Source organism: Neoarius graeffei, chromosome 11 (genome assembly GCF_027579695.1).
Source record: "Neoarius graeffei isolate fNeoGra1 chromosome 11, fNeoGra1.pri, whole genome shotgun sequence".
Classification (NCBI taxonomy): Eukaryota; Metazoa; Chordata; class Actinopteri; order Siluriformes; family Ariidae; genus Neoarius; species Neoarius graeffei.
Window position 1 is genome coordinate 22,847,569 of NC_083579.1, and position 14,501 is coordinate 22,862,069.

The following is a 14,501-nucleotide window of genomic DNA, read 5'->3' on the forward strand; positions in this document are numbered from 1 at the left end:
CATACTTTTGCCCCTCATAGATATATTGGATCATTTTCCTCAATAAATAAATTACCAAGTATAATATTTTTGCCTCATTCGTTTAACTGGGTTCTCTTTATCTACTTTTAGGACTTATGTGAAAATCTCATGTTTTTGGTCATATTTATGCAGAAATATAGAAAATTCTAAAGGGTTCACCAACTTTCAAGCACCACTGTAGGCTAAAGACTCCAGTGTATTCAAGGAGGAAAGCCAAGCCCACTGCAGCCTGTCCCCCACTGTCTGAGTCCCACCACTGGAGCTACAGGCCAGGCTAAGAGCACAGGACAAAGATGGACAGCCTCCTCCAAATCACTCAGAGGTGATGCCAACCTGAGCAGCTAAACCCTGCTGAGATCGTAGAGTACATCACTTTTGACCACTTCCTGTGGGGCCTCCTGGTGGAGAGCAGAGCACCATGGGGATAAGTGTCCCAAACCCCTAGGGACATGGTCACTGCACTGGAGTGTGCACTAGCCACTTTGGAGATGGAGAAGGGAGAGAAGAGGACCTCATTCCACCATGAGCCCCATTACCACTGCAGCCAGAACTCTGTTATGCTTTGGAGGGCACAGGAGGATCCCCTGACACAGCCTTCATCTCAGGACAAGCCAGTGCCCACAGATTCGGAGTGCTGCATTACAGCTAGGCCCTTCAAGTCCTGGTTGACAGGATGTCCCCTTCATACCGCTCCCCAGCCGCAGGCTCCCACCATCAATCTCATGCTGAATGGCATCCCAGTGCCTACACTCTTGGATTCAGAGATTCACCCTGTGTTGTCCCTCAGCCCTTACAGGACCTCTTACCCCTGTGGAAGCCTGGCCGTCACCTGTGTGCACGGGAATGTGAGAGAGATCCCTGCTGCATAGGACTAGATAGAGGCCAGACAGGTGAGGAGCCAGTAATGGTTACTCTAATCCCTGATCTTCCTGTACCCCTCCTTGTAGGGAGAGACTGTAGGCCAGGGTTTCCAACCTGCCAGCTGCCCCGGGACTGTGTTCTTAGCTGAATGACAGACCGCTGCTGCGGAAGCCCTTTGGGCAGGCTCACCCACTAACCCTCTCTCTGCTGTATCTCAACAGGCCACAAGGGAGGGAAAATTTGGGAGGGAGCAAAAGGAGCATGACTGACTGCTGGGGCCAGGTGCTACAGGTTGATGGGGAGAGCCTGCACCCCAGTCAGGAGCTGCCCATGGCCTAGTGTCTGGTGAAGAGATGGCTACTGTATTGTCACTGCAACAACGGGGTGAGTCTTGTGACCTCATCATCATCTCCTGGACAAAGACTGACTCTTTTATGTACCTGGTCAATGCCCACCCACTAGGCGGCCACCTGGGACCCCAGAATACACTGAAGAAGAGCTGGGATCAGTTCCACTGGCCAGGAATGGTGGCTGAGATATGCAACTTCTGCCAGTAGACACTTCACCCTGGTTACTGACCACGCCCGACTCCAATGGATGGCCAAGAAAAAGAACTCCAACCATAAAATAACCCATTGGTTTCTCTCTCCAGGGCTTCTCATTCCAGGTACAACACTGGGTAGGAGCCCGCAATAGCAATGCAGACAGCCTCTCCTGATAGCATGTGCTCTGGGCCCAGTCTTCTCTAATGGGCAGCTGAGCTGAGGGCGGGGAGTCACCTGTGTTCTAGAAACCAGTTTGGACGATGCACTACCTCACTGGATGGATGGAAAAGCTGCTTCCACACACTGAAGAGAAGGAGCTCACCACCCCTCACGCCCCAGTATCTTTCAAGCACACTTCCCTCCCCCACTTGGACCTTCACCTTCATGCCAACTGGCTCACTCCACAAGGCAATTTAAAAATAAACCCACCTGTTTTCAATACATGCCTGTTGTCCTTGTGTCTGTGTCTCACTCTGCTACAAGAGGGCACTACAAAGGTTAAGCAGAATTTATGAGAATGAGCAAGAGGAAGGGAGTTCAGGTGGCAAAGAAGAAGGAAATATCTTGCAGAAGGTCTGTTCTAGCATAAGGTAGACATAAACCCATGCAAGCATTTTACACCACACGCAGATGTCTCTGTCTCACCTCCACATACAAAACCATACACACACACAGCATGTGTTAGTTTTCACTCTGTGTGTGTGTCTGTGTTGAGGTTAGACAGAGTGAAATGCAAACCCTTTATACACACACCCATGTGTGTGAGTGTATGCAATTTGTGTGATTTCCTGTATGTGTGTGTTTGTGGGGTCCAAATGTTGCTATGATGATGGTAATACTTGATAGGAGTACTTCACTGATGTCGTGAGGGTGTTTTTTTTCTTTCTTTTTTCTTGCAGTTTTTAATATACAGCTTTTATATGATTTAGTTACTGGGTAAATATCAGGGTTTCAGCATCATTAGTATTAGTATTATATCATTAGTATATTGAACTACAGTAATATAAATCAATGGAAAGACCTTACAAACATAGTAATTTGTGTGTGTGTCAAGTCAAGTTTATTTGTATAGCGCTTTTAACAGTAGACATTGCCGCAAAGCAGCTTTACAGAATTTGAACAACTTAAAATATGAGCTAATTTTATCCCTAATCTATCCCCAATGAGCATGCCTGTGGCGACAGTGGCAAGGAAAAACTCCCTCAGACAACATGAGGAAGAAACCTCAAGAGGAACCAGACTCAAAAGGGAACTCATCCCCATCCGGGTAACAACAGACAACATGACTATAACATTAACAGTCCTAACAAAGTCAGCTTCACTGATGCTATAAACCCCCCACCGACGGAAACCCGAGCGCAAAACCGTTCACGACAACCATAGTCCCAAAGTCAGCAAGTCAAATGCAGTCCTAAAGTCAGCAAGTTAAATGCAGTCCCCAGCCACAAAAGCACCACTGCAAGAGTCCAGAGCGTCCTCTAGGCACGACCCCCAACTGTCCACATGGGGCTGCCCTCTACAGGAGTGATGCGATGAGACTCCAACCAGACACAGGGCACCAGGATGGATCAGGCAGGTCCGAGGAGCAGAAGAGGTCAGCATCTTGATCCCAGGACCAACATGTAACTCAGAGGGACAGATTTGGGGGGAGGAGAGAGAGAAAACACAGGTATGCCCAATGTCACCTGAATAAGTAGGAACAGTATATATATTGCACTGAGTAGAAGCAGGGACTCCGGCAACTAAATATGACAGCATAACTAAAAGGGGAGAGCCAGAAGGTCACACAGGCATGAGGGAGCCCCGGGACATAAAGCAGCCAGCCACTACACCGCCAACAAACTCAAGTGAGCAAGCGAGTGGGGACTGACAGCATCCATACATCCCAGTTTACCAAAACACTCTACGGTATGTCTGAGGACCCTCCAGATCTATACCTTTACCTCATAAACACTGTTAACAAAAGGCTTGACTAAACAGATGTGTTTTCAGCCTAGACTTAAACACTGGGACTGTGTCTGATTCCCGAACACTACTTGGAAGGCTGTTCCATAACTGTGGGGCTTTGTAAGAAAAGGCTCTGCCCCCTGATGTAGCCTTCACTATACGAGGTACCAGCAGATAGCCTGCACCTTTTGATCTAAATAGGCGTGGTGGGTCATAGAGGAGCAGAAGTTCACTCAGGTACTGTGGTGCGAGACCATTCAGTGCTTTAAAGGTCAATAGTAGTACTTTATAATCAATACAAAATTTGATTGGGAGCCAATGCAGTGTGGATAAGACAGGGGTGATGTAGTCATATTTTCTAGTTCTAATAAGGACTCTTGCTGCTGCATTTTGAACTAACTGGAGCTTGTTTATGCACTTATTGGAACATCCAGACAGTAAGGCATTACAATAATCCAACCTGGAGGTAATGAAAGCATGAACTAGGTTTTCCGCGTCACGTAGTAACATTAAATTTCTTATTTTAGCTATATTTCTGAGATGAAAGGAAGCTATCCGGATAATGTTATCAATGTGAGTTTCGAATGAAAGACTGGGGTCAATAATCACTCCAAGGTCTTTTACTGCTGCACGTGAAGAAACAGAAAGGCCATCCAGAGTTACTGTGTAATCAGAAAACTTACTTCTAGCTGCATGTGGTCCTAGTACAAGTACTTCAGTGTGTGTCTTTGTGTGTTGAACAGGTGGAGATTGAAAAACTGGATTATCACCACTACCTGCCGCTGTTCTTCGATGGTCTGTGTGAGACATCTCACCCATATGAGTTCTTTGCCCAGCAGGGTGTACACGACATGCTGGAACACGGTGGCACCAAAGTCCTGCCAGTCATCCCTCAGCTCATCATCCCCATAAAGAGTGAGCCAAACATAAACACAGACATTCTCATTCCATCAGATGAATGCAGTATAATTTTGTAAAATTATATCCCTCAACCTTTCTTTACTGATTAAAATCTTAGTGAAAGCAGTGCCAACAACAAGATAAAACACAAACAACTATAGTAATTGAATTACGATCAGGTCTGGTTGAGAAGACACATGAGCATATTTCCATGTAAATGAAATTCAATACATCTCAATAATCAAAGCAATAAAAAAGGATATTGACATGGATTTGTATTTAATGCAAAATGAAACTTCCTAAATAGACCAAATAAACAGACATGATTGTGATCCATATTAAACTTTGTAACCTTATGAATGTTGATTCAAGGGCAAGGAATTTACAGATACCTTATAAGTATTTTTATAATGCAACCTTGATAATAAGCACAAATAACAGTTCACTCCTAGGCAAGAATTTCACTCCTTGTTGAAAGAATTTTAATAATTCAAAAAGGAATTCTTTATTGCTTACAGTGCATGTAAAGACCACCATCTTACAGAAGGGTTGACCTTGACAAATTTTTGACTGACCTATGGGTCCGTCTCAGAAACTGGTCTCTCATTTGGGACATTATGGTCAAAAAATAAGTTTTCTAATTTTACTATTTTTTTTTGCATTTACCTAACACTGAATGTTTCTTTTGTCATGTTTAATAAGAATAAAGATAGTATCTTGCTTTATCTGGCCTCCACTGTGGATTTTTTTTTTTATTACAATTCAAATGCTTTTGTAAAATTGATTTATATATAAAATAACTACATCACAAAGAATTAAAGCCCCTCCTTCACAGATGAGTGAAAATATTGAATAAATTTCCTCTTTTTGATTGCTTGGGTTAAAAATGCCAAGTTATGATGACTGAATTGATTATTCACTTAATTATGAATAATATGATACATTTTGGGTATTTGATATGGTGAAATAGGACAGTAGGACACAATGGAAAAATCAAGAACACACCAGAAAGATGGGAATAACTGCGGTGGTAAAAGAACAGCGACTGTACTGGCTGAAGATCGCACGGGTCTCTGCTGTGGCGCTTGAGCATCAGGACATCACTACTGCACTGGACGGAGCGCGGGGCGGGGCAAAATGACTGGCTGTAGATTCTATCAAAAGTTCAATCTAAATTGACCATGGTTGCAAAATATTGGCCCAAAATACGCAAACACTACGAAATATGAAAGTAAGATGAAAAAGAAACATTCTATTGCCTTATTCTGCAAGACTAAAAATAAAACCGTCACAACTCACCTTTTCAGTGATAACATCCGAACAGATCACTCGTGTAACAGAAAGACCGCAAATGGAAGCACAATCAACTTCTGACTGTCGGAGTGGAAAATTCCATTCTACACATGCAAATTGTTAACGTGTGTCCTTCCCCGCACACACAAAACACACTACAGTAAAAAAATAGACCACAACTCATTTTATGGCTCAGAAATTCATACAAGACCAGCTACCATCATAACATATTCTGTAAGAAACATATTCTATACCTAAATTTCAGCTTAGGTTTTAAAAAACAAAATTGAAGATTTATAGCTAAATTTTTATATGGCGTAGTGATTTTAAGTTACTACTTTTGGTGAGGTAGTGACCTTGACCCTGAGGCTTTCCGTTTAGATCAAAACACAATCGTATTGGTTTTGGGTATGTGGAAAATGGAGTTACAACGGTGATCAAATGTTTTGCATGATGTTTTATTACGGTTATAATTATTCTGTGAGCGCACCAATCCTTAGGTGTATAAAGTTACAACTTAAAATACAATTAGTGATAACTGTAGACTTTTCAGTGGACTACAACCTTTTTAAGGGAATGCGATGTAGTCAACCATTTATCATATCCCAGATCAAGCCGCCATTTTTCCACAAATTTGCAGAATTTTTGCCAAATTCTGAATAGAGTATTCACATCAAAGATTTAGTTTTATATGTATTATTTCTTTCATTATTTTATTTCAAATTAAAACCAACATCATTCAAAACATTATTGACTGTGAGTATATTTAGTGGGGTACCCCCACAGTACCCAGTTTCTGAGAGAGAGAAACTGGCTTGAGCTGGGACATGATAAATGGTTGACTACATCACATTCCCTTAAAAAGGTTGTAGTCCACTGAAAAGTCTACAGTTATCACTAATTATCACTAACATATGCAATGATAAATTGGCACAAAGAACAATATATGTACCATGCAAAAGGGTCAAAACCAAACATGGAAAAGATCCCCAGTCAAACCAAGAAGGCTAGGCAAACAGAGAAAGCAATTAAAATGTGCTGGGAATACAAACACACAGAATGCAATCATAGAGAAGGCAAGAATTTGCAGTGAGACACAGAAAACCAAGCATATAAAGCAGTTAGCTAAAATTGAAGTAATAAGTAACATGAGAGTTCAGATTAACCAGAAATGCACTGGTCGTCTGGTGCTGGGGAACCTCTGGTGCCTCCCAAGCCCTGATCCACCACCAATAAGGTAGGGTGAAGTTCGGGCAATTAGGGTGTTCTTAGTGGTAAATGTTGGATGAGTTTGGGGCTGAAGATATTACCATACAGTCCAGGAGATTTTGAACAATGTAGTCTGATTGCCTGTCTACTAACAATAGAGAAGGAGGGTTGATGCCGATCCCTGCAATCTCCCTGGAATCTCCCGATTCCAAAAAAGTTGGGGCAAAGTACAAAACGGAATGCAATAATGTACAAATCTCAAACACTGATATTGTATTCACAGTAGAACATAGACAACATATCAAATGTTGAAAGTGAGACATTTTGAAATTTCATGCCAAATATTGGCTCATTTGAAATTTCATGACAGCAACACATCTCAAAAAAGTTGGGACAGGGGAAATAAGAGGCTGGAAAAGTTAAAGGTACAAAAAGGAACAGCTGGAGGACCAAATTGCAACTCATTAGGTCAACTGGCAATAGGTCATTAACATGACTGGGTATAAAAAGAGCATCTTGGAGTGGCAGCAGCTCTCAGAAGTAAAGATAGGAAGAGGATCACCAATCCCCCTAATTCTGCACCGACAAATAGTGGAGCAGTATCAGAAAGGAGTTTGACAGTGTAAAATTGCAAAGAGTTTGAACATATCATCATCTACAGTGCATAATATCATCAAAAGATTCAGAGAATCTGGAAGAATCTCTGTGCGTAAGGGTCAAGGCCGGAAAACCATACTGAGTGCCCGTGATCTTCGGGCCCTTAGACGGCACTGCATCACATACAGGCATGCTTCTGTATTGGAAATCACAAAATGGGCTCAGGAATATTTCCAGAAAACATTATCTGTGAACACAATTCACCGTGCCATCCGCCGTTGCCAGCTAAAACTCTATAGTTCAAGGAAGAAGCCGTATCTAAACATGATCCAGAAGTGCAGACATCTTCTCTGGGCCAAGGCTCATTTAAAATGGACTGTGGCAAAGTGGAAAACTGTTCTGTGGTCAGACGAATCAAAATTTGAAGTTCTTTATGGAAATCAGGGATGCCATGTCATTCGGACTAAAGAGGAGAAGGACGACCCAAGTTGTTATCAGCGCTCAGTTCAGAAGCCTGCATCTCTGAAGGTATGGGGTTGCATTAGTGCGTGTGGCATGGGCAGCTTACACATCTGGAAAGACACCATCAATGCTGAAAGGTATATCAAGGTTCTAGAGCAACATACCGTATGCTCCCATCCAGACGACTGTTAGGGTTTTGCTGGGATTCGAACCTGGTTCGTTGGTGTGATAAACCAGCAAACCCCCACTAGGCCACCAGGGGATGACTCAAATGCAGAGGCGTGAGGCAGAAGTAGAAAAAAGTATCAAAAGGTTTATTTACAATATATACACAAGAAAAATCCAAAAAGTAATAATCCAAAAGCACTCAGAAGATATAAGGGAAAAAATAAAAAATCCAAAAGTACAAAACAAAAGCCAAAAAACCAGAAAAGAAAAGGCAAAAATACCAAAGCTCAGAAGATCCAAAAACACAGTAACTACAAGGTCCAAAAGAAAAGCAAAGTGCAAAACAAAGAACACGGTACAGAGGAAACTGGAGATAAACATAACAGCTCAAAGACTCCGTGACAAGAGGACTGAACTCAGGGGGTATAAATATACAAACTAAATTGAACACAGGTGAAGATAATCAGGACTAAACAGGCAATTAACACAAACACAAAACACAGGAACAGTGGCGGCCTCTAGAGGCCAAAATAAACATGACACAAAAAGGAAATAACAGCGGCCTCTAGAGGCCAAAACAGTCCTAGTCCTAACAGGACCCCCCCCCCAGGAGCGTCTCCTGACGTTCCCAGGGCGATCCGGATGGGCCGAATGGAAGTCCCGACACAGTTCTTTATCTAGGACATCCTGAGCAGGAACCCAGCAGCGCTCCTCAGGACCATAGCCCTCCCAGTCCACCAGATATTGCAACCCGCCGCAGACCCGGCGGGAGTCAAGCAGGCGATGCACAGTGAACACAGTCTGACCCTGGAAGATGCAGGGGGGTGGGGGGTTCCTAGGGGCAGGGGCATACGTAGACGTCAGTACGGGCCGCAACAGGGAAACATGGAAAGTGTGGTTGATCCTCAGAGTCCGGGGCAACTGGAGCCAGTAGGAGACAGGGTTCACCCTGCGCACCACCTTGAAGGGGCCAATGTAGCAAGGAGCAAGCTTGCGGTTCTCCACCCGCAGCGGAAGGTCCTTAGTGGATAGCCAAACCCGCTGCCCAGGGCGGAAAGCGTGGGCAGGTCTTCTATGGCGGTTGGCCTGAGTCTGGTTGGTTCTGGAGGTCTGTATGAGGGTCTTCCTGACCTTGCTCCAGGTCTTGCGACACTGTCTCACATATTGGTTGACCAAGGGCACCCCCGCGTCCTCCTCCTGGTCCGGGAACAGAGGTGGCTGGAACCCGAATTGGCACTGGAATGGCGACAGCTTGGTGGCCGATGACTGCAGGGTGTTGTGGGCGTACTCTGCCCATGGCAGCCAGGTGCTCCACGATGTCGGGTTATCCATAGCCAGGCCTCGCAGGGTGGTTTCCAGGTCCTGGTTGAGCCTCTCCGTCTGACCATTGGACTGTGGGTGAAACCCAGAGGAGAGGCTGGCAATGGCTCCGATGACCTTGCAGAACCCGTGACACACTCGGGAGGAGAACTGGGGCCCTCGGTCTGAGACGATGTCCTGTGGAAGACCAAAGACTCGGAAGACATGATTAAACATAAGTTTCGCTGTTTCAAGAGCAGAGGGGAGTTTGCACAGTGGTATGAAGCGGCAGGCCTTGGAGAATCTGTCAACTATGACCAAAATGACCGTGTTACCTTGTGACTCAGGGAGACCCGTGATGAAGTCGACTGCCACGTGGGACCAGGGATGCCGGGGAATGGTCAGAGGATGCAGGAGACCCTGGGGACACTGTCGTGGGTTCTTGGTTCTGGTGCAAACCTCACAGGACAGGACAAATGACCTTACTTCCTTCTCCATGTTAGGCCACCAGAAGCATCTTTTCAGGAAGTCCAGGGTCCTCCGAGCTCCCAGGTGGGTGGTGAGAGGGGAAGAGTGACCCCACTGGAGAACCTTGGCCCAGGCTTGATGTGGGACGTACAGGAGGCCCGGTGGCCCCGTCCCAGGACCGGGGTCCTGGCATTGGGCTCGTCGGACAGCCTCCTCAATACCCCAGCAGACAGGGGCCACAATCCGGGACACAGGGATAATAGGCCCGACTTCATTCTCCCTGTTAGTGGCAGAGAACAGCCTGGACAGTGCGTCAGGTTTGGTGTTCTTGGAGCCGGGGCGGTACGAGAGGGTGAAGTCAAACCGACTGAAAAACAGGGCCCACCTAGCCTGTTGAGGGTTCAGTCTCTTGCCTTGCTGGAGGTACTCCAGGTTCTTGTGGTCAGTCCAAACCAGGAATGGATGTTACGCTCCCTCCAGCCAGTGCCTCCACTCCTCAAGGGCCAGTTTGACCGATAGCAGTTCTCGATCCCCCACATCGTACCGGGACTCCGCAGGACTCAGGCGGTGGGAGAAGTAAGCGCAGGGGTGCAGCTTTCCTTCCGAATGTTGAGAGAGCACCGCGCCGACACCACTGTCCGAGGCGTCCACCTCCATGATGAATGGTTGGGAGGTGTCCGGGAGGACCAGAATGGGTGCCGTGCAGAAGCGGTCCTTGAGGTCTTTGAACGCCTTTTCCGCGTGAGGAGACCAGACATAAGATCCACCTGTCCCTTTGGTGAGGTCCGACATGGGTGCTGCTACAGAACTGAAGTTCCTGATGAACTTGCAGTAGAAGTTAGCGAATCCTAAGAACCGCTGAACCTCCTTAACGGACTTGGGAGTAGGCCAGTCCCGGACGGCCAGGGTCTTGGCAGGGTCCATTTGGAGTTGGCCTGTCCGTACAATAAATCCCAGAAAGGAGACCTCGGAAACATGAAATTCACATTTCTGGGCCTTGGCGAACAGATTGTTCTGTAGCAGCCTCTGGAGAACCTGGCGGACATGGTGGCGGTGCTCCTGCACAGTCTTGGAAAAGATAAGGATGTCGTCGAGGTAGACAAAAACATACAGGTTAATCATGTCCCTTAAGACGTCGTTGATTAGGGTCTGAAAAACAGCTGGTGCATTGGTGAGTCCAAAGGGCATCACCTGGTATTCGTAGTGCCCAGACGGGGTGTTAAAGGCAGTCTTCCACTCGTCTCCCTCTCGGATACGGATGAGGTGGTATGCGTTCCGTAGGTCCAACTTGGTGAAGACGGTGGCGCCTTGGAGCAGGTCGAAAGCAGTGGACATCAGCGGAAGGGGATATCGGTTGCGCACAGTGATCTTGTTCAGGCCCCTGTAGTCAATACATGGTCGGAGCCCCCCATCCTTCTTGCCGACAAAGAAGAAGCCGGCACCAGCAGGTGAGGTGGAGGGTCGAATGAACCCAGAGACCAGGGCGTCTTTGAGGTATTCCTCCATGGCCTTGTGTTCTGGCTGAGAGAGGGAAAACAGTCTGCCACGAGGAGGGGTAGTCCCAGGGAGCAAGTCTATGGCACAGTCGTAGGCCCGGTGCAGAGGAAGAACGGCGGCCCTGCTCTTGCTGAAGACCTCCTTGAGATCCCAGTACTCTGTGGGAACTTGAGATAACTCTGTGAGATCAGGGGGCTCGGCAGGGGACACAGGAGAGCTAGAGAGCAGACAAGAGGCATGGCATGCAGGGCCCCATTCCACAACCTGGCTAGTTACCCAGTCAATGCGAGGGTTGTGGCGAGTAAGCCAAGGAAGGCCTAGAATAACTGGGAACTCAGGTGAAGGAATCAGGTGCAGTGATATTTCTTCCTTGTGACCTTGAGACTGGAGGAAGACTGGAGAAGTAACTTGGGTGACTCTTCCATCACCTAACGCTTGGCCATCGAGGGCAGACACAGACAGTGGGACTTCAAGAGGTGCAGTCGGAATATTGATGCTTTGGGCGAAGTGAATATCCATAAAGTTCTCAGCTGCCCCTGAGTCTAACAAAGCTTGACAAGAATGGATAGACTCACCCCAGGAGATGGAGACCGGGATGTAGATTCCTTGGCCAGGGAGTCCGGGAGAGAGGGTAGGCCCTGTCACAACCCTCCCTCGGCTGGACGGGGCGGTCCTTTTCCCAAGAGTTCGGGACATGATGCTTGGAAGTGACCAGGCTTGCCACAGTAGATGCAGCACTTGTCCCTCCTTCTGCGCTCCCTCTCAGATGCGGAGAGTCGAGTACGACCCACTTGTATGGGTTCTGGACAGTCACTGAAGGAGGTAGACGGTCTCCAGGTAGAGGTAGGGAGGCTGGGGGGGCTCAAGGCTTGGTGGCGTTCTCTCATCCTGTTGTCCAGACGAATAGCATGTGAGATGAGGGTTTCGAGGTCACTTGGGCATCCAATAGAGGCCAGACCGTCCTTGATGGGGTCAGACAGACCATGGTGGAAGGCTGACACCAGGGCAGTCTCGTTCCATCCACTTACTGCTGCGAGCGTCCGGAACGAGATGGCGTAATCTGTGACGCTTCCTCCTTGCCAGATGGACATGAGCTTTTGGGCTGCGTCGGTACTGATGTCCGCCTGATCGAAGACCCGAAGCATCTCTTCAGAAAACAGCTGGAAATCAAGGCACTCAGGTCCCTGTCTTTGCCAGATAGCAGTAGCTACCTTACCAGCTAATAAGGTGATCACAAAGGCAATCTTGCGGCGATCCATAGTGTAGGTGGTAGGCTGAAGCTCAAAGGTGAGTTGACACTGGGTAAGGAACTCTCGGCACTCACTGTGCTTGCCGTCATACCTCTGTGGTGCAGGAAGGCTGGGTTCGCGAGGTGAAGAAGGCAGCATGACAGGAGGCACTGGAGCAGGAGCGGGAGCTGGATCAGGAGATGCAGGCAGAGATGTCAGCTGTGCCAGGGTTTTCCCAATTTGCTGAAGCAGTTCCTCGTGGCGAGCAAGGGCCTCACGTTGGCTGGTGAGCGTACATCCATGAGCGTCCATGGTCGCTCCGAAGCATGTCAAAGCTGCCATAATTCCCTGAAGGTTGGCCGGGTAGACAGTTGAAGCAGCCTCTGCTGAGTCGGTCATGACGGAGTCTTTCTGTTAGGGTTTTGCTGGGATTCGAACCTGGTTCGTTGGTGTGATAAACCAGCAAACCCCCACTAGGCCACCAGGGGATGACTCAAATGCAGAGGCGTGAGGCAGAAGTAGAAAAAAGTATCAAAAGGTTTATTTACAATATATACACAAGAAAAATCCAAAAAGTAATAATCCAAAAACGCTCAGAAGATATAAGGGAAAAAATAAAAAATCCAAAAGTACAAAACAAAAGCCAAAAAACAGAAAAGAAAAGGCAAAAATACCAAAGCTCAGAAGATCCAAAAACACAGTAACTACAAGGTCCAAAAGAAAAGCAAAGTGCAAAACAAAGAACACGGTACAGAGGAAACTGGAGATAAACATAACAGCTCAAAGACTCCGGAGGACTGAACTCAGGGGGTATAAATACACAAACTAAATTGAACACAGGTGAAGATAATCAGGACTAAACAGGCAATTAACACAAACACAAAACACAGGAACAGTGGCGGCCTCTAGAGGCCAAAATAAACATGACACGAAAAGGAAATAACAGCGGCCTCTAGAGGCCAAAACAGTCCTAGTCCTAACAACGACGTCTCTTTCAGAGAAGACCTTGCATTTTCCAACATGACAATGCCAAACCACATACTGCATCAATTACAGCATCATGGCTGCGTAGAAGAAGGGTCCGGGTACTGAACTGGCCAGCCTGCAGTCCAGATCTTTCACCCATAGAAAACATTTGGCGCATCATAAAACTGAAGATACGACAAAAAAGACCTAAGACAGTTGAGCAACTAGAATCCTACATTAGACAAGAATGGGTTAACATTCCTATCCCTAAACTTGAGCAACTTGTGTCCTCAGTCCCCAGACGTTTACAGACTGTTGTAAAGAGAAAAGGGGATGTCTCACAGTGGTAAACATGGCCTTGTCCCAACTTTTTTGAGATGTGTTGTTGTCATGAAATTTAAAATCATTTAATTTTTCTCTTTAAATGATACATTTTCTCAGTTTAAACATTTGATATGTCATCTATGTTCTATTCTGAATAAAATATGGAATTTTGAAACTTCCACATCATTGCATTCTGTTTTTATTTACAATTTGTACTTTGTCCCAACTTTTTTGCAATCGGAGTTGTATAATGAATTAATCTAGTATTTTTGATAAGATATTTAATGTTATAACTTTTAGACCATTCTACTTTTGCTATTTCAGATTCTTTAACGCAAAACAGTTTTAAAAAGTCTAATGTCCTTGACGAAATTAAAAAAAAACTAATTTCTGAATACTATCACCAGATATTATCAGCCACCTAAGTTACTCATTATATAATGAATAAGTCCAGTATTCATTTAATGTTATAACTTTTAGACCAGGGCTTTTCAAAGTGTGGGGCGCGCCCCCCCTGGGGGGCGCCAGAGTTCTTCAGGGGGGGCGCAACGTGAGAGACAAAATGGATCGATTTTTAGTACCTAAAGCTACAGTGAGTGAGGAGACAAAGTCTGGGCCAAGCAAAAAAACGGAGCCTCCAGGATCTTGCGATTTGCAACTTCAGTGCAAATTCAACCAATCCCCGCGAATTCAGGGCGGTGTTGCAATTATATCC

The 14,501-nt window shown here is 46.1% G+C and overlaps 1 protein-coding gene across 1 annotated transcript in view; it reads left to right on the forward strand.

Annotated features, from left to right (window-relative positions):
• Positions 1-14,501, forward strand: part of pacrg (PARK2 co-regulated) — a 659,472-nt gene that overhangs the window by 308,779 nt on the left and 336,192 nt on the right. Inside the window, exon 3 of the mRNA XM_060933627.1 lies at positions 4,118-4,289. Coding sequence (XP_060789610.1) covers positions 4,118-4,289 — 172 coding nt within the window. The remainder of the gene's footprint in view (positions 1-4,117; positions 4,290-14,501) is intronic.